At 42.8% G+C, this 21,203-nt stretch overlaps 1 protein-coding gene across 1 annotated transcript in view; it reads right to left on the reverse strand.

Moving 5' to 3' along the window:
• cdc40 (cell division cycle 40 homolog (S. cerevisiae)) overlaps positions 1–21,203 on the reverse strand; it is a 147,090-nt gene that overhangs the window by 101,339 nt on the left and 24,548 nt on the right. Inside the window, exon 4 of the mRNA XM_041188268.1 lies at positions 1,520–1,609. Within this exon, the coding sequence (XP_041044202.1) occupies positions 1,520–1,609 (90 nt within the window). The remainder of the gene's footprint in view (positions 1–1,519; positions 1,610–21,203) is intronic.

Below are 21,203 nucleotides of genomic sequence, written 5' to 3' on the forward strand. Positions count from 1 at the left end.
AGAAATGTGAGGCAATGCATAGCCAAAGCATAATCTGGGCTGGAACTGTATAAAACATTAAACCTATGCCCTGGTTTATGGACCCCTCAACCATTGGGAACAGGGCCATCCTATTCATTCTATCTAAACCCCTTTAATCAGGTCTCCCCTCAGCCTCCTCTGTTCCAAAGAAAACAATCCTAGCCTCAGCTAATAAAGGCAGGTATCTTATATGCCTTCTTGACAACCTTATCTACCTGTCCAGCTAACTTCAGGGGTTTGTAGACATACACTCCAAGGTGCCTCTGTTTCTCTGCACTTTTCCTACCATTTATTGTGTATTCCCTTGCCTTGTTAGCCCTCTCCAAATGCACTGCCTCACATTTCTCCAGATTGAACTCCATTTGCCATTGTTCTGCTCACATGACTAGTCCATTGATATTGTTCTATAGTTTACAGCTTTATTCTTCATTGACAACAATACTGTCAATTTTAATATAATATGCAATCTTAATCATACCCTCTACATTCAAGCCCAAATCAATATATATTCCACAAAGGTCAAGGGGCCTAGTACTGAGCTCTGCGGAACCTCACTGAAAACGGCCTCAGTGACAAAAACACCTATTGACCATTACCCTTTGCTTCCTGCCTCTGAACTAATTTTGGATCCACCTTGCCACAGATCCCATGGGCTTTTTCTTTCGTTACCAGTTTGCCATGCAGGACCTTAGCAAAAGCCTTGTTGAAATCCATGTAGACTTCATCAAATGCACTAGCCTCATCGACCCTCCTTGTTACCACCTCAAAAGATTCAATTGTGTTAGTCAGGCATGACCTTCCCAGAAGTGTATGCAGGCGTTTACACGACATTTTGGGTATCCAAGGGCATTTGCAGAGCACAAATAATGGCCGCCACGTATCCAAATTTGATGCCAAAAGTAACCAGTTTGGAACTGTAGAGGCAAAGAAGGTCCAAGGTTCAATTTACAATTTATGCTGAGCTCTCTGTCTTCACCAAACTGGTTCCCAGCAGTTGTGGATTAGGCAAAAAGAGCGGCAAAGGGGTTAAAAATGTGCTTGTGCATGAATGCCAGCTAAGGATAGGGCTGGGTTGACTGTGATGCTTTTCACATTTGGGCAACCTGCTGGCACTCACTACAATGGCAAATACATGGATGATGGCCATTTAAGTACCAGAAAGTAATTGCCACCTGTGGAACAATACTCTGGCAAGAGAGTCAACGCCTGCAGGAGAGGAGGTAAGAGAAGAAACCTAGGGTGGGAGAGGAGATGGGGGTGGGCAAGAACTATAAATACTAGTAAATCATTAATTAATCAATATATAGGACCATCATCTCTCAGTATTATTCATTTTTCCATACAATTAAAAGTTCTGTGAACATATTTTGGAATGAAGATGTTCCCATTACATATTTAGGGCATCAACATGATGCATTGGTAACCAAACCCTTTGACTAAACAAAATATCTGGTATCAAAGTATATTTTTTAAAGCACTTTTGAACAAAGATATTTACCTTGATTCTTCTCAGCATCTTCCACGCTACCAATATACATACCCGCTCCTGATCCTTCACTGTGGTCTACAGTCGGATCCAAAGCGTAACCTAAAAGTGGAATAAAAGTTTCCAAATGATTATTTTTAAAAAGGTGGTGATTTACAGAGTAAGGAAAATGAATTGAAATCCATTAAATAACATTCATGCATCTTCAGAGTTCACTGAAAAATATTTATAGAAAAACAAATGAAGTAAGGAACCAGTCAGACAAGATTTGAGCCAAAAATTGCTTCAAAAAGTTACTGCTCATCACCACACCATATTTGCCATAAAGGAAGTCCTAGGAAACAAGCTTCAATATAATTAGAGGAAAAAATCATTTTGAAGTTAGAGAAGATAAAATTAGCCCGAATAGTGCCGTGAACAATTTTTATTGACCATTGAATTGTTGCAAAAAAAAATTTTTACAATTACATATGGGAACACAACATTATCCATAATCATTGCAGGAGGACATTACAATGTTATCTGAAGGGGGAAACAGTGGCGTAATGATCATGTCACTGGACTAGTAATCCAAAACCTCAGACTAATCTGGGGGCACAGATTCAAATCCCACTATGGCAGCTGGTGAAATTTGAATTGAATTAATTTTAAAGAAATCTGGAACTATTAACTGTTGTTAAAAACCCATCTGATTTGCTTCCCCTTTGGGAAAGGAAATCTGCCAACCTTACCCAGTCGAGCCTACATGTGACTCCAAACCCACAGCAATGTGGTTGACTCTTAACTGCCCTCTGAAATTGCTTAGCATGCCACTCAGTTCAAGGACAACAAATGCTGAGATATTAGGGCAGACGACCAAAAGCTTGAGTTTTAAGGAGTGTCTTAAAGTAGGATAGGGAGAGAGGGGCAGAGGTTTAGAGAGGGAATTCCTGTGCTTAGAACCTTCGCAGTTGAAGGCACAGATATCAATGGTGGAGTGTTTAAAATTGGGATGCTCAAGAGAACAGAATTACAGGAGTGCGAATATCTCAGAGCCTGCATTGATGTTCAGCTCAACCCTGTGACAAAGGATTCTTTACCCTGATAGCCCTCCAGATAAAGGAATTTTTTTCAACCTTTCTGCTAACTCTTGGGACAAATTTTAAGCATTGATGTGTTGTCACATGAAACAGCCTATCCTGCACATTACCAAAACCCTCCATTATTTAGAAATGCTCTATCAAAACTTCCTCATTCTTCCTTGCTCTGGTGGAAACAATTTCAGTTCTCAAGTCTCATATTATTACTACTGTACTGAAATTAATGTGGACCAAAGGAAAAACTTTCCACTGGTTGCAGTCAAATCTTACATGAAAGAAGACAGTTATGGCTGTTGTCAGTCCCAATACATCATTGCAGGAGTTCTCCAATGAAGGAACCTCAACCCAACCATCTGCAGCTGCTTCTTGACCATTCCTCTGTCATAAGGTCAGGAGTGGGGCTGTTTGTTGATGATTTCACAAAGTTCAGCTCCATTCACAAGTCCAATAATGAAGCAGCACATCCCAGTTTACAACCAAATTTGATTAACATCTAGCCTTGGGTTGGCAAGTGGCATGTGATATTAGCCCCATGTAAGTGCCAAGTAATGTCCATCTCCAACAAGACAAAACCTATTTAACTCCTATGACTTTCAGTGGCACCATCACCAATTCTGCGACCATCAACATCCTGGGATCACCTCTGACCAGAAGCTTAACAGGGAAAACCACACTAACACCATGGTGACAAAAGCAGGACAAAGGCTGGATACTCTGCAACTGGCTCACCCCCTCATACCTCAAAGCCTCTCTTCCATCTAAGAGCTTCAAGTCTCCAGTATGATAGAATAGTCACTACACGCTTAGATGAGTATAATCACAATTGTCAGGAAGCTGACACCACACAGGACAATTTTGTTCATATTTGGTGCCCTCGCCACTGGGCCCAATATCCACCTCTTCTACCACCGACATACTGTGGCTGTTGTGTACAATCTACAGGGTGCACAGCGGAGACTCATCGTTCTCTTCAACTTCCCTCCCCTCTGACCTCTGCTACCAAGAGCAAAAGCAGTGATCTTGTAGGAGACAATCACCTTCAATTAATACCATCCTGACAGACATACAGAAACTTTCTTTCATCGTTGTTGGGTCAGAGTGCTGGAATTCCCTACAAGCTCATCAATTGTCCTCTATCACCACCTCGGGACAACTAAAGGTGAGCAATAAATGCTCCAACTCTCTTTGCATTGCTCAAGAGCAAATAAAGTAGTAAAAACCAAAATGCTGTTGACTTTTTTTTAAATGATTTAATCTATCTACATACACTCTTTGAAAGATTTCTTTCTTTGACCGCTAGATCTCTGTTCATCCACCCCTTCGGTATCTTACATCTTGGTGCTTACTTCCATTCCTTGCTTTTCCTTCCAAACTGCATTACATCACACTGCACCACATTAAATTGTAACTACCATCTTTCTGCTCATTCTGCTACCCTGTATTCTTCTTGACATGTCCATTAAGTCCTCCTCACTGTTTATCAAATCCCAACAACTTCAATTTATAGATCACCTTTAACATAGTAAAACATCCCAAGGTGCTTCACAGGAGTGTTATGGAACAAAATGAAATTTGATACCAAGGCAAGTAGGGAGATATCAAGGCAGGCAAATAAAAAACTTGGGCAAAGAGGTAGGTTTTAAAGAGCACCATAAAGGTGGAGAAAGAGGTAGAGTCTGAAATGTTTAGGGAGGAAGTTCTAGGCAACTGAAAACGTGGTCGCTAATGGTTTGTGATTAAATTAAGAATGCACAAAGGGAGTAAAATTGGAGGAGTGTGGATATCTCAGAATGTTGTGGAGCTGAAGGAGGTGAGGGATAGGGAAGGGCAAGGCAATGGAGAAACTTGAAAACAAGAATGAAAATTTTAATATAGAGGCAAAATTCTGCAGATGCTGAAAATCTGAAATAAAAACAGAAAACAGGCTCACTAGGCTTACATTTCTACCTTTTCTCAGTACTGATGAAAGGTCACAGACCTGAAACATTAACTCTATTTCTCGCTCCACAGATGCTGCCTGACCTGCTGAGTATTTCCAGCATTTTGTTTTTATTATGGAATTTTAACTCACTATGATAATCCTGTCAGCAAATTTGAAGATCCCCATGTCCAACTTCAAATCATCCACATTTAGATAAGTGGGGAATCTTGTCGAGGTGTCGGGGGTCTCGCCTGCTGGCTGGAGTGCCAGCGAGAGATCCACGCTGCCTCTTTTCAGGAAGGCCCATCAAACCACATGCCAATTAGGCAGGGGTGAGGCTAGTAGCGGGCCTTCCTCTGAATCAAGACCCCGGGGCGGAAGTCTCGCCTACCAGGAACTACCAGTTCTTGGCTGCAGCTCTTGTGCTCCGCAGCACCACAGGGGAGGTGCTGGCTGCTGCTGGGGGGACAGGCACCAGAGTCACAGGATCAGTGACCGACCCAGGGCATGGGAAAGTAATGCGAGGGGCAAGCTTTCAGAGGGTGGACGTCAGGGGATTGACAGCAAGGAGATTGGTTCTCAGCAGGCCCCACCCTTCCCGATGGTCAGTTCCTCAAACAGGCATCGAGTGCCTTTGGTTGAGGGAACAACACCTGAGAGCTGACAAGGTGGCTACACAGTTTTACCTGTCGTGCACGCCACATAGCAACAGGCCTGCCTACAACTCGGTTAATACTGGCGGCAGTCATTAAATGGCTATTTAAGGGCCTCAACCGACAGTGGAATGGGATCGCGGGCCTTCCTGCCCAGAACTTAATTCTGGAGGAGACAGGAAGGCATTGGGGTTCTATTATGCTACCAACCCACCTAAGAAATAATTAATGCAGTGGGTTTGGGACGATATGGCGTCAGTGCGCAAATCTGGGACGATTCCACCCTTGGGTTCAAATGGAGCTCAGGAAAATAAGTTGAAGGTCTCCTCTCTCCAGGTATAAGGCTCTGACTGAAACAGGTTTGAACATTCTCAGCCCAATTCCCAGCAGGTACACGTTTACAACACACTGCCCATAATTTGAAATAGATCAATACTTAAAGAATGATCTAATTCAGGGAGATTACCAGCTGAAGAGAGAAAAATTGAAACATTCTGAAAGCAGTTATGACAGGTTGGGTTCAATGAAAATTGCTGGAGCTAAGTAAAGAGAATCAGGCAAAGGATAAGCCTGCAATAAAAACAGAAAATGCTGGAAATACTCAGGAAGTCTTGCAGCATCTGTGGAGAGAGAAACAGTATTAACGTTTCAGGTCATGACCTTTCATCAGAACTTTGTACAGAAATAAGCGTTGTGAAGCACTCAAAATATCAAGGACCCAGGCAGGGAAATTAATTTGAACCACATGATTTTTAACAGATGTGTAAAATTGCAAAGCAGAAAGCAGACAGTTTTGCTTTGCAGATTGCTAAGATATGGGGATAGAAATTACTGTAGTGAATCAAGTACATTTGATATGTCAAAACTGGAAAAAAAAATCAATACTTTAATTTGTCTTGATGTGCATCATACTTTCTGTACCAGTCTGTTCCAATGAACTAGACAAGAAATCAGCTGAGCTTCAGTGCCCTATTTACAAGAGAACTGCACAATCTAGCTAGTGTGTAACAACCAGCCTTTTAACATGTCAAGGGCGACATCGGAGCTCTAGGCTACAGCTGCAGCCCTGGCAAGGAAAATGGCAAAGAGGAACTGTACGAAAGTTCAGGTGTTTGTATTTGACTAAAGAATGAAGATAGACTAAAGCTGTAATGGAAAGCTGAGGTTAGCACATGGGTTAAAGGATTTCAGTTTCAATATTGCCTCTTTTCTTTATTGCAATGTCTCATTATTAAATGCTGTACAATGTTGCTTTGACAAAATTAGTTGCAAGAAAATTTTAAATGTTGGATGCCAGAAAACTTCGAAGGCATGCTGTTACTTATTCAGTTTATAACTGAGGCATAGAAACCAGAAAGGTCCTGTCGAAACTTCATTCAGAGTCAAGTTAACTAAGCTCAGCAGGAGTGGTGGCAAAAACACTGTGATGCTCCTGCAGTCAAATTGCCTACTATTATTCATTATCTAGACTCGCACATGAATTAAGGCCTATTGGGAAAAATGTTATATGGGGTACTTGGTACCCAATGAAAAACTCAACACTTATCAGGAAAGGAGAAACAGGGGAAAAAGACACAAATGTCAAGGCATTACAGCATCATCAACACAATGCACAAGTGCTTGTTTGTGCAATGTGAACTTCAGAGTTTCATTATGGTTAAAAAAAAAACCAGTAAATGTACTCTGAACAGGAGAGGAAATTGGGAGTACATAATCATTAAAGGCAGTGCCTCAGGTTGATAAGCCTTTAAATAAGTTAAGGGATTTCAATGCTATCCGAAGAAACACAGAATATAAACCTTAAGAGATAATGATGAACCTCAATAAACCTTAATAAAACTGCAATTAGAATGTTGTATGCGGTATTGGGCTCAAAGGTTAAAAGGCAGGGCTCAGATTCATTGCTGTGAGGAAATACAAAAGAAGAAAAACTTAAAACATTGGGTCTTTCTTCATTAGAACAACACGATAAACCGGAAATGTTTAAAACTATGAAAGCATGGCGGGGGCAGGGTGAAGAGCAGAGGGGGTGCAGCAGTATGGATTAGGATGCTTTACAGTTCTAGTTGTAGAAGAGAGCCAGTTATTGGGAATTTTTTTTTAATAGTGCTCCAAACAATGAGGAAATTTATCAGCATATTTCAAAGGCATGTAACAAAAATAAAGTAGTAATATTCAGAGACTTTAATTCCCTAATATAGTCCTAAGCGTAGAGAAGGAGGGGAATTTCTGATATGTGTACATGAGAACTTCCTCAATCAATGTTCCTTTCCTTGTTGGACTGGAGGTGTGTTGGATCTGGCTGTGAGAAATGAATTAGGAGAAGTGGCGTATGTAACAGTAGGAGGTCATTTAGCTAATGACAACCCAGAACATAATTCAGTTTAGAGTAATTATGAAAAAAGATAAGAAAATATCAAAGATAAAAACGTTCTGCTGGAGAAGAGCTAATTTCAGTAATTTAAGGTGGGACACCACACAGTAGTTCAGAAAAGGTGATTGCAGGGTAAAACAGCAACAGAGCAATGGAAGTATTCAGGCACAACTAGACAGATTCCTTCGGGAGGAAGGGGCAAAGTATTCCAAGCTAAAACTGGGAGGTGGTTTGCAGTGGTGGTCCCTAAGTGTCAGTTTTGGGTCCATTACTCTTTATAATTTTTATAAATGACCCAGACTTGAGCGTATGGAGCAGCATTATTGCAAATGATATAAACTTGGCAAGGTGGTAGATAGTGATAAGGATAGTAATAGACCTCAAAATGACAGGAGATATATTAAGTCAGAAGTAGGGACAGAATTGGAGGTATGTGGGCTAGTCAGAACTCAAAGCCTGGAATAATAGGTTTCCCCGAAGGTTCTGCTGAATTTAATAGCAGGACCTGATTAGCAATTTTTGTCTCTCTTTGAGAGGTTGGCTGGTTGTTGAATGGACAGGCGTAGCGCAGAACATCGGGAAGGAATTTCAAAATCCTGCGTCAGGGAGTGCAAAGGAGGCAGGAGGGAGGTCGGCGCAGGATGGTAATTGGGGTAAAAGTTGGGCAACACTGGGAGCTTGGGGTCAGGGAAGATTGGAGGCCAGAGGTAGATCAGAGGCCTTTTGGAACAAATTGGAGAGATTGGAGAAGTGGGAGGGGTGGAGGCACTGTCTGTTTGCAGGTGATGGGTGAGGAAAGTACACTGGCTCCAGCAGGCAAGTGAAATGCCACTTACATTCTGGATCCTGCAGTCTTCATCTTCCTTTCACTGGCAGGTTTTGAGATCCAGAAAATTTGCCTAGCCAGAGTTAAATTTAAAATGGTGGGTAAATATGAGGTACTCAGTCTCATTATAATTTTTAAATTGGTAACCTGCCTGATTTGGGAAGGTTGGTTGTCTGCCCTCTGTTCTGGCTCTGTTAAAACCAGAATTGGGTGGGTTGGATCAGGGTTCAAATGTTTAGCATCCCACCCAACACAAACCTGCTCATTTTTGGGGGCTGCTAATAGATAGAGATAAACTATTCTCTCTCACGAGTGGCTCAATAACCAGAGATTAAAGATTTAAAATCAATGGCAAAACATCTAGAAGGGAGATGAAGAGTTGGCAGGATCTGGAAAGCTCTATTTGAAAAGATGATGAAAGCTGATTCCAAAAAACAATTTGAACAAGGGAGTTGGGCAGGTGCATGAGGATGAAAAACTAACAGGGTTACAGTCAAAAAGCAACGATGTACAGCTTAGCATGTCTGCTCTTTCAAAGAGCCAGCACAGGCACGATGAGCCAAATGGTCTCCTTCTGTGCTCTAAGTTTCCATGATTTCTATGAAAGTTGTTGAAATCAAGTTCATGCTGAGGTCAATGTACCCTCTAATTCTTTTTGTACTGCGTGGGTGTTTTAAGCATGCGCCCTTTAATTTTTTTTTTTGCGGCTGCACAATTGCAGTACCTTAAAGGGACTAATTTGTGTGCGGTCTGGATAGGAACTTTTAGATTGAGGCGCAGCTGTGCAGCTTAGAGGGAATACTGGTTCAGATCTAGTTTTGGGATTGTAGACTGTGCTAACTTAAAAAGAAAGTAATAAGTACCACTTTCTTTTCAAAACATACAACAGGAGCTTTCTTAAAAAGGAAAAAGAAGCAGATATGTTCTTTTATTTTCACTGTCCATCACATTGGTACTTAATTCTTGCTAAATCCAATGTAGCACTCAAAGTTGCAATTTTTAATTTGTCCCACTTGGTGGTGCTGAGTAGGTCCAAATTATGACAGCATTTATCTTGACAGAGGAAATCAAAAGGGGTGAGAAAGAAAGTCAACACAGGTCTTGGTGGGATGAAGTGTGGGGGGTGAGGGAGTGGTAATTTATGCCAAGAAAAGACCTCTGTTGATCATATTCTGAGCTATAGAATATCAAATTCTGATGATCCAAGACAAATAGCCAAAAAAAGTCATATTTATATTTAATAATATTTTATGGATATGGTCACCAATCGGCAAAAATTAAACTTTTACAGAATTCCAAAATGGTACAAGGTATGAAAAACACATAAAAGGTAAAATGAATATTGAAAAGGGGAGGAGGAAGCAGAAGATATGAATATTAAAACAAAATATATACAGAATATGGTGTTTAGGTCAGAGTAAAGGACAAGGTCACACAGAACAGAGCAGATATTAAACCACAATCTTAGCTAAAGCTGAGAGCAGTTTTAAATGGTCATTACACTTGTGCACATACATAAGTAGGGTCACTGGTTTGCAGTGACTTAGGCAGCCAGGTGCCTTGAGGATCTCACATTTCCCTCCATTTTCCCCATGGAAACCATAAACGGTTGTTTATAAGGAATTCAACACCTGTCACTACTCATCGGGTGGGAATGCTTGCTAATATGTCCAATACAAAAACGTTCTGTAAGAAATTGGGGCTTAGATAAACTGATTGCCTCTCTTTCTAAACACTGTTGACATTCCTGAGTTGTTAGGTGGCATTCTGTGCACCCCCTTATCTCCCAAGTGTTTAGAAAAGACCAAGATATGAAGCTCAGCATGATGTAAACTAAAAATTGACCTAGAGTAGGATGACGAACTGGGAAGGTGGTAACCACCCTGACATTTGGAATACCTGTCCTGTATCCATTGGTCAGAATAGTTTGAATAGATGATTGACACTGGGTAAGCTACCAGCTCCCCAAAAATGGTATATAAATATAATGGTGTTATACTGGTTGTAGGGGGCGGAGGTGTTGGAGAGGTCCTGCTGAGGGATTGTATACTGCTGAGGTGCCGGCAAGGTGGCAGTGCTCGTTGGACAGCTGCCTTCCTCAGATAGAAGAGGGACCAGAGGAGGAGGAAGATCAAGAGATCGAGGGAAGCGTTTCCTAACACTTCAACTAGAGAACTTAATGTATATATTTCATCCCCTAGTTCATGTGCAAATCTTACATTTAATTTTTGTGCAAGCAGTACTGAATTACACAGACTGTTCTTTATTTCTAATTTGAGAATAAATGTTGAATGCCTGTAAGAGCAGCCTCTTTTGGAATATCCAATAACAGTATTGTCTAAACAGAAAACATGGTGCGTAAATAACTGATGATAAATGGTGCAGACAAAGCCTGACAATCATAACATAATTGGTTACTATGTCCATTGTTAGAAGATCCATAAGCATACATCAATTGATGGCCAGCTAGGGAGGGTAATGTAATTAAGAATAAATAAACTGATTTGAGATGGTACACACCAGAAATACATTAGTCAACAACTTGATATATTTATTCCATAATGTAATTTTGGCTTCACTAGACTTATGGACACTTAATTTCTGAAGGTTCACGCCTTTCGCTAACCACTGCGCAAGGCAGAAGATCAACAATGCCTCAGATGAGAACCTGCAGTACACCGATAATAAATCACAGAAAGCTTTGAAATAGGACTTTTAATTTCACAAGTGAAGTCATCTGTGAGTGACAGGCAAATAAAAATAAAACATCCACAGCTGATAGAAACACACACTCTTAAGACATTTTTTCACAATGGGAATATTACCCCCAGCCCAGCTTAGGTGTTGGAGCTAACCTTATTTGCCCCAGGAAGTACATCAATAGATGCTGACATGAAATATGGGTAGGAGTGACCTGATCTTACTGTAAGAAGTCAGCGCTTCTGGTCAAGTGGTACCTTGTCCCTTCAGCCAGGAAAGTAATATCGCAGACGGTGTGGGACACAATAGAAGAGCTCTATTTTGGGACATGCTTTGTAAAATTATTGTTGCTTTCGTTTCATTTCATGGGAACCGTGGCACAGTGGTAATGCTACTAGGCTAATAGCCGGGGACATGAGCTCAAATCCCACCACAGCAACTGCAAGAATTCAAATTCAATTAATTAATAAATCTTGAATAAAAAGCAAGTTTCAATAATGATCATGAAACTACTGGGTTGCTGTAAAAACCCACCTGGTTCACTGATGTTCTTCATGGAAGGATATTTGCCGCCCTTACTTGGTCTGGCCCGACATATGACTCCAATGTGGTGCCTCTTAACAGCCAACTGAAATAGCCCAGCAAGCCACTCAGTTGTATCCAACCGCCAGAGAAAAACTGAATAAGAATAAAACTGGAAGGAACACCTGCCATCGACCTAAGCACCAAGAATGATAAAGGTACAGTTGACCTTGCAAAGTCCTCCTCACTAACATCTGGGAATTTGTGCCAAAATTGGGAAAGCTATTCCACACACTAGTCAAGCAGTCGCCTGATATAGTCATACTCACCAAGTGATGCCTTACAGCTAATATCCCAGACCTATTATCACCATCTCTGGATATGTCCTGTCCCACGGTCAGGACATACCCACCAGAGGCATACAGCCAAGAGGGAATGATCCTGGAAGTCCTCAATATTGACTCCAGACTGCATTGAGTTTCATGTCATCAGGCCAAACATGGGCAAGGAAACCTCCTGCTGATTATCATCTATCACCCTCCCTGAATCAGTGTTCCTCCATGTTGAACACCACTTGGAAGAAGCGCTGAGGGTAGCAAGACCACTAAACGTACTCTAGATGGGGAATTTGTGGCTCGGTAGCATCACTACTGACTGAGACGGCTGATCCCTGAAGGACATACCTGCAGCAGGTGGTGAGAGAACTAATAAAAGAGAAAAACCTACTTGATTTCATCCATACCAAGCTACCTGTTGCACATGTATCTATCCATAACGGAGATGAAGTCCAGTCTTCACATTGATGATACCCTCCAATGTGTTGTGAGGGGCTACGACCATGCTAAATGGGACAGATTCAGACAGATCTAGCAACTTAAAACTGGGCATCCATGGAGCACTGTAGATATTTGGCAGCCACTGAATCGTATTCAACCAAAATCTGTAGCCTCATGGCCCGATATATCCCTCACTCTGCCATTACAAGCAAGCCAGGGGACCAACTTTGGTTCAATAAGAAGTGTAGGAGAGCCATGCCTGGAGCAGTACAAGGCATATCTGAAAATGAAGTGCCAGTCTGGTGATGCTACAACTCAGGAGTGAGTCATGCTAAATAACAGAAGCAGCACGCTAAAGAAGTAAATGATCCCATAACCAATGGATCATATCAAAGCTCTGCCATACTGCCACAACCAATCATGGATAGTGAACAGCCTGAGAAGGCAGCTCCACAAAAATCATCATACTCAATGATGGCAGAGCCTAGCACATCTGTGCAAAAGACAAGTTTGAAGTACTGGCAACCATTTTCAGCCAGAACTGTTGAGTGGATGATCCATCTTGGCCTTCTCCTTATGTCTTCAGCATCAAAGATACCAGTCTTCAGGCAATTCAATTCACTCTATGTGATAGCAAGGAACACAAGAACACAAGAAATAGGAGCAGGAGTCAAGCCTGCTCTGCCATTCAATATGTTCATGGATGATCTTGGGCTTCAACTCCAGTTCCCTGTCCATTTCCCATATCCCTAGATTCCCTGAGAGGCCAAAAATCTATCTAACGCAGCCTTAAATGTATTCAATGATGGTGAATCACAACCCTCTAGGGCAGAGAATTCCAAAGATTCACAGCTCTTTGAGGGAAGTAATTTCCCCTCATCTCAGTCCTAAATGATTGGCCCCTTATCCTGAGACTGTGCCCCATGTTTTAGATTCCCCGAGCAGGGGAAACAATCTCTGAGCACCTACCCGAACAAGCCCCTTGAGAATCTTCTAAGTTTCAGTGAGATCGCCTCTAATTCTTCTAAACTCCAGAGTAAATAGACCCAATTTTCTCAGTCTCTCATCATCGGACAATCCTCATCCCATAGGCCAATGTAGTGAACTTTTGCCTCCAATACAAGTATATATTTTCTTAAATGTGGAGACCAAAACTGCACACTGTACTCCAGACGTGGTCTCACCAAAACCCTGTACAATCCCCTTGCAATAAAAGCCAACATGCCTTCTGCCTCCCTAATTGCTTTCTGTGCCTGTATGTTAACTTCTTGCATTCCTTGTATGATGAGCACATGCAAATCTCTTTGAACAACACTTACAAGTTGTGCACCATTTAAAAAATATTCAGCTCCATTTAAAAAATATTCGACCAAAATGAATAACATCACACTTCCCTATATTATACTCCATCTGCCATCTTGTTGCCCACTCACTTAACCTGTTTATATCTATTTGCAGCTTCTCTGTGTCCTCCCCATAGCTTATCTTTCTACCTAGCTTTGTGTCATCAGCAAACTTAAGATACATTGCTCTCTGTCTCTTCATCTAAGTCATTAATATAGATTGTAAATAGCTGAGGCTCCAGCACTGACCCTTGTTGAACTCTACTATTCACTACCTGCCAACTAGAAGAAGTCCCATTTATGCCCACTCTCTGTTTTCTATCTGTTAACCAATCCTCTATCCATGCTAATAATTACCTACAACTCCATGCGCACTTATCTTGCCTATTAACCTTTTATGTGACACCTTATCAAAAGCTTTTTTGAAATCCAGGTATATTGAATGCAGTGGATACAGCAAAGACCTGGAGCCCTAACAACGTTCTGGCTGCAGTTCTGAAGACCAGCTGCTCCCTTAATAAAGTTGTTCCAGTACAGCTACAACACTGGCATCTACTCGATCATGCAGAAAATTGCCCAGGTATGTCCTGTCCACAAGAGCAGGGCAAATCCAATCTGGCCAATTACCATCCAATGAGTCTACTCTCAATCATTAGCAAAATGAATAAAGGTGTCACAAAAATGCTATCAAGTGGCACTTACTCAGCAATAGCCTGCTAACTGATAAAAGCAAAAAACTGCGGATGCTGGAAATCCAAAACAAAAACAAAAATACCTGGAAAAACTCAGCAGGTCTGACAGCATCTGCAGAGAGGAACACAGTTAATGTTTCGAGTCCGTATGACTCTTCAACAGAACTAAGGAAAAATAGAAAAGAGGTGAAATATAAGCTGGTTTGGCGGGGGTGGGGGGGGGGGGGAAACAGGTAGAGCTGGATAGAGGGCCAGTGATAGGTGGAAATAACCAGGAGATGTCATAGACAAAAACAAAGAGGTGTTGAAGGTGGTGATATTATCTAAGGAATGTGATAATGGGGGGAAGGGATCGAAATAGGCTAAAAGGTAGAGATAAAACAATGGATGGAAATAAATTTAAAATTAATGGAAATAGGTGGGAAAAGAAAAATCTATATAAATTATTGGGAAAAGGGGGGGGATCGGAAAGGGGGTGGGGATGGATCTAAAATTGTTGAACTCAATATTCAGGCCGAAAGGCTGTAAGGTGCTTAGTCGGAAGATAAGGTGCTGTTCCTCCAATTTGCGTTGAGCTTCACTGGAACATTGCAGGCTAAGGACGGACAAATGGGCGAGAGAGCAGGGTGGAATGTTGAAATGGCAAGCAACAGAGAGGTCTGGGTCATGCTTGCGGACAGACCGAAGGTGTTCCGCAAAGCAGTCATCCAGTCTGCGTTTGATCTCTTCAATGTAGAGGAAACCACATTGGGAGCAGCGAATGCAATAGACTAAATTGAGGGAAGTGCAAGTGAAATGCTGTTTCACTTGAAAGAAGTGTTTGGGCCCTTGGACAGCGAGGAGAGGGGAAGTAAAGGGGCAGGTGTTGGACCTTCTGCAGTTGCATGGGGAAGTGCCGTGGGAGGGGTTGAGGTGTAGGGGGTGACGGAGGAGTGGACCAGGGTGTCCCGGAGGGAACGATCCCTGCGGAATGTCGCCGGGGGGGGTGAAGGGAAGATGTGTTTGGTGGTGGCACCATGCTGGAGTTGGCAGAAATGGTGGAGGATGATCCTTTGAATGCGGAGGCTGGTGGGGTGATAAGTGAGGACAAGGGGGACCCTATCATGGTTCAGGGAGGGAGAGGAAGGTGTGAGGGTCAACTAACCGATGCTCAGTTTGGGTTCTGCCAGGGGCACTCCACTTCAGACCTCACTGCAGCCTGGTCCAAACATTGACTTAAAGAGCTGAATAGCAGTGGTGAGGTGAGAGTGACTGCACTTGACATCAAGCAGCATTTGACCGAGTGGTGCATCAAGGAGCCACATCAAAATCAAATTCTATGGCAGTCGGGGAAAACTTTTCACTAGCACAAAGGAAGATAGCTGTGGTTGTGTTGGCTGCCAATCATCCGAGTCCCAGGACATCACTGCAGGAGTTCCCTACATGGGAACACCACCATCTGCAAGTTCCCCTCCAAGTCTCACACCATCTTGACTTGGAAATGTGTCACTGCTCCTTCACCGTCTTTGGGTCAAAACCTGGAATTCTCTCCCTAACAGCTCTCTCGGTGTACCTACACTGCAAAGACTGCAGCGGTTCAAGAAGGTGGCTCACCACCACCTTCTGAAGGGCAATTTAGGTATTGGCAATAAATGCTGACCTTACCAGTGATGTTCATATCCCATGAATGAATTAAAAAAAAAGTTCTCCCCCTCTTCCCTTAACTCAGTATCTGGGTGTGTTTGAATCGTGCCTCAACAATTCAATACGTAATTTATTATTTATGGTCCTGCTAGGTCCAGGTGGTCTCAGTTATGGAAACGGCCACCCCTAATTCACTTCTCTTAGAGAAAGTGGCAGGAAGAGTGCCTGATGTCATGGCAAATGAGAAATCGTGCCCCCACTTCACCACAGCTCAAATCAGGGAAAGAGGAAACACCAATTTTGTTGGGAGAAATATCCTGAAACTCTAGAGAAAAAAAAATGGGAGCAGCTTTTCTATAAAAGATCTTGCTTTATGTTCAACTCACGTGACTTGTCCATTTTGGCCAAATGATCAAAACATTATCTTGTTGCAACCAGCAGTTATATCCTTAGCATATATCTGTGGCTGTGCTTTTGAATGTGTGAACTTAGTAATAAAGTTAACGTAACGTACAAAAAAATGCACTGCAGCTTATCCTTATTTATATATTCATATTTGAACAACTGATATTATTAATCCAAACCCGTAAGGTCATGCATCTCATTTATTGCACGATCCAAGTTGTAATGTAATACACCACAATGACATTCTCTCTCTGTGTGCATACATGATTAGAATTCACTTGAGGAAGGAATCAAAGCTCAATGCTTATTATTGATTGTTTGTGTATGGAGAACATACAGAGTTCTGATAACATCACTCACGGTCAGGTACCAGACTCCGGCCCCCAAACACTTATATATTGACACTAACCTAATTTGTTATAAATGGCTACTTCCTCCATCTGACATCACTGAATGACTAAAGGCACCGAATATTTAATATACACTTTCTCTGCCTATAGGAAGATTATTAATTAGTAACACCTCATCACAAAGCATTATATCTTTGCATTCCATTAGAAATGGCTCATCTATATCTCCAGAGAGATATGTTTCCCAGAATCATTTTCACCTGCACTATTGTCACACTGTTCAAAAATGTGTTTTTCTGGTTTACATTACTGATTTTTTAAAAATTCATTTATGGGCTGTGGGCATTGCTGGCTGGCCAGCATTTACTGCACATCCCTAATTGCCCTTGAGAAGGTGGTGGTGAGCTGCCTTCTTGAACTGCTGCAGTCCGTGGTGTAGGTACACCTACAGTGCTGTTAGGGAGGGAGTTCCAGGATTTTGACCCAGTGACAGTGAACGAACGGAGATATATTTCCAAGTCAGGATGGTGAATGACTTGGAGAGGAGCTTCCAGGTGGTGGTGTTCACATGTATCTGCTGCCCTTGTCCCTCTAGATGGTTGTGGATTTGGAAGGTGTTGCATAAGCAGCCTGGTGACTTTCTGCAGTGTATCTTGTAGATGGTACACACTGCTGCCACTGTTTGTCGGTGGTGGAGGAAGTGAACTTTTCTGGAGTGCCAATCAAGCGGGCTGCTTTGTCCTGGATGGTGTCAAGCTTCTTGAGTGTTGTCAGAGCTACACTCATCCAGCCAAGTGGGGACTGTTCCATCACACTCCTGACTTGCACCTTGTAGATGGTGGACAGGCTTTGAAGAGTCATGAGATGAGTTACTCGCCGCAGGATTCTAGATAGCCTCTGACCTGCTCATGTAGTCGCATTATTTACTTGGCTCGTCCAGTTCAGTTTCTGGTCAATGGTAACCCCCAGGATGTTGATGGTGGGGGATTCAGTGATGTTAACGCCATTGAATGTCAAGGGACGATGGTCACATTCTCTCTTGCTGGAGATGGTCATTGCCTGGCATTTGTGTGGTGTGAATATTGCTTGCACTTGTCAGCCCAAGTCTGGATAGTGTACAGGTCTTGCTGCATTTAGACATGGACTACTTCAGTATTATGGAGTTGTGAATGGTGCTGAACATTGTGCAATCATCAGCGAACATCCCCACTTCTGATGTTATGATAGAAGGAATGTCATTGGTGAAGCAGCTGAAGATGTTTGAGCCTAGGACACTACCCTGAGGAGCTCGTGCAGTGATGTTCTGGAACTGAGATGATTGACCTCTAACAACCGCGACCATCTTCCTTTGTGCTAGGTATGACTCCAACCAGCAGAGAGTTTCCCCACTGATTTCCATTGACTTGAATTTTGCTAGGGCTCCTTGATTCCACACTCAGTCAAATGCTGCCTTGATGTCAAGGGCAGTCATGCTTACCTCACCTCAGGAGTTCAGCTCTTTTGTCCATGTTTGAACCAATGCTGTAATGAGGTCAGAAGTTGACTGACCCTGGCAGAACCCAAACTGACCGTCAGTGAGCAAGTTATTGCTAAGCAAGTGCCGCTTGATAGCACTGTTGATGACCCCTTCCATTACTTTACTGATGATCAAGAGTGGACTGATGGACACTAACTGGCCAGGTTGGATTTGTCCTGCTTTTTGTGTGCAGGACATAGCTGGACAATTTTCCACATTGCCGGATAGATGCCAGTGTTGTCGCTGTACTAGAACTGCTTGACTGGGGGTGTAGCAAGTTCTGGAGCACAAGTCTTCAGTACTATTGCTGGAATAATATCAGGGCCTATAGCCTTTGCAGTATCCAGTGCCTTCAGTCATTTCTTGATATCACGTGGATTGAATTGAATTGGCTGAAAGCTGGCACCAATAACGCTGGGGACCTCCAGAGGAGGCCAAGATGGGTCATCCACTTGGCAATTCTGGCTGAACATTGTTGTGAATGCTTCAGCCTTATCTTTTGCACTAACGTGCTGGGCTCCTCCATCATTGAGGATGGGGATATTTGTGGAGCCTCCTTCTCCAGTGAATAGTTTAATTGTCCACCACCATTCACAAGTGGATCTCACAAAACTGCAGAGCTTAAATCTGATCCATTGGTTGTGGAATCACTTAGCTCTGTCTCATACTTGCTGCTTATGCTGTTTGGCATGCAAGTAGTCCTGTGTTATAGCTTCACCAGGTTGACACCTCATTTTTAGGTGTCATTTTTTGCCCACATGTCCGTCCTTGGTCTGCTGCAATGTTACAGTGAAGCTCAATGCAAACTGGAGGAACAGCACCTCATCTTCCGACTAGGCACTTTACAGCCTTCCGGACTGAGTATTCAGTTCAACAATTTTAGATCATGAACTCTCTCCTCCATCCCCACCCCCTTTCCAATTCCCCTTTTTCCAATAATTTATATATATTTTTCTTTTCCCACCTATTTCCATTATTTTTAAATATATTTCCATCCATTGTTTTACCTCTACTTTTTACCCTATTTCGATCCCTTTCCCCTACCCCACCCCCACTAGGGCTATCTTTACCTTGCTCGTCCTGCTTTGTACCCTTAATGTCACCATTAGCACATTTCTTAGCTAATATCACCACCATCAACACCTCTTTGTCCTTTTGTCAATGACATCTTTTGGCAATCTCCACATATCACTGGCCCTCTATCCAGTTCTACCTGTCTCACCCCCACTTAAACCAGCTTATATTTCACCTCTTTTCTATTTTTCCTTAGTTCTGGTGAAGAGTCATACAGACTCGAAACGTTAACTGTATTCCTCTCCGCAGATGCTGTCTGACCTGAGTTTTTCCACGTATTTTTGTTTTTGTTTCATTTTTAGGTGTGGCTGGTGCTACTCCTTGAATGCCTTCCTGCACTCTTCATTAAACCAAGGCTGATCCCTGGCTTGGTGGTAATGATAGAGTGGGGGATATGCCGGGCCATGATGTTACAGATTGTGGTTGGTGAAGATGAGGTCAAGTATGATTTTCCCTCTTGTTGGTCCCCTCACCACCTGCCACAGGCTCAGTCTAGCAGCTATGTTCTTTAGGACTCAGCCAGCTCAGTCTGTGGTCATGGTCATGTTGATGGACATTGAAGTCCCCCATCCAGAGTACATTCTGCGCTACTGCCATCCTCAGTGCTTCCTCCAAGTGTGTTCAACATGGAGTATTGATTCATCAGCTGAGGGGGTGGGGGACGACGACGGGAATGTGGTAATCAGCAGGAGGTTTCCTTGCTCATGTTTGGCCTGATGCATTGAGACTTCATGGGGGCTGGAGTCAATGTTGAGGACTCCCAGGGCAACTCCCTCCCGACTGTATACCACAGTGCTGCCACCTCTGCTGGTCTGTCCTGCCAGTGGGACAGGACATACCCAGGGATGGTGATGGTGGTGTCTGGGACATGATCTGTAAGGTATGATTCCATGAGTATGAGTACGTCAGGCAGCTCTCCCAATTTTGGCACAACATGCTAGTAAGGAGGACTTTGCAGGGTCGACAGGGCTGAGTTTGCCATTGTCGTTTCCGGTACCTTGGTCGATGCTGTGTTGTCCGTCTGTTTGCTACAACTGAGTGGCTTGCTGGGCCATTTCAGAGGACAGTTACGAGTCAGCCACATTGCTATGTGGTCTAGAGTCACATGTAGGGCAGCAGAAGGATATTACATTTTTTTATTGAATTCAAATTCTACCACCTGCCGTGGTGGAATTCAAACCTGGGTTCCCAGAACATTTCCCTGGGTCTCTGGATTACCAGTCCCGTGACAATACCACAATGCCACCGACTCCCCTTCCTTAAGATAGGAATCTGTTGCATCATTATCTCTCCATTTTCCCTGAACTTACTTGCACCATCGTTCTATCTAGAAATTTGTTCTCAGCACACATGTAGAATCTGTTGACTAAGCTCAGTTTCAAATATTATTACATCACTATCTCTTCCCCTCTTTATTTACATAATCTTTCTTCATCACCATCTCTACAAACTTGTTTTACTTCAATATCATGCCTGGAACCATCATTCCAGCCCCATGGAGGCAGCTCTGCAGACAGGGTGGGGGTCAGGAAAGTAGCAAAAACATTCTTTGGGAAGGCTATCCGAAATGGTCTCGCCTCTAGGCAAGCATCTCGGGGTGGGCTGCCTTTGGAATCGGCAAACTCCTCAATGGAGGTGGGCAATGCATGCAAGTAATCAAGGTCTCAATCAAGGACCATTTTCTGACATCATTGGGATTTTTCCAGAGTTGCATGGGCAACTGTGTCAAGAACTTTGAAGGCAGGCCCTTGGTGGGAGGTTATAAGGCCGTCGGAGGCTAAATTAAATGCTTGTATCAGGTAGCCACAAGGGGCAAAGTGGTCCAATCGCAGCCGCAGGTAA

The sequence above is a fragment of the Carcharodon carcharias genome, chromosome 5 (genome assembly GCF_017639515.1).
Source record: "Carcharodon carcharias isolate sCarCar2 chromosome 5, sCarCar2.pri, whole genome shotgun sequence".
Lineage (NCBI taxonomy): Eukaryota > Metazoa > Chordata > Chondrichthyes > Lamniformes > Lamnidae > Carcharodon > Carcharodon carcharias.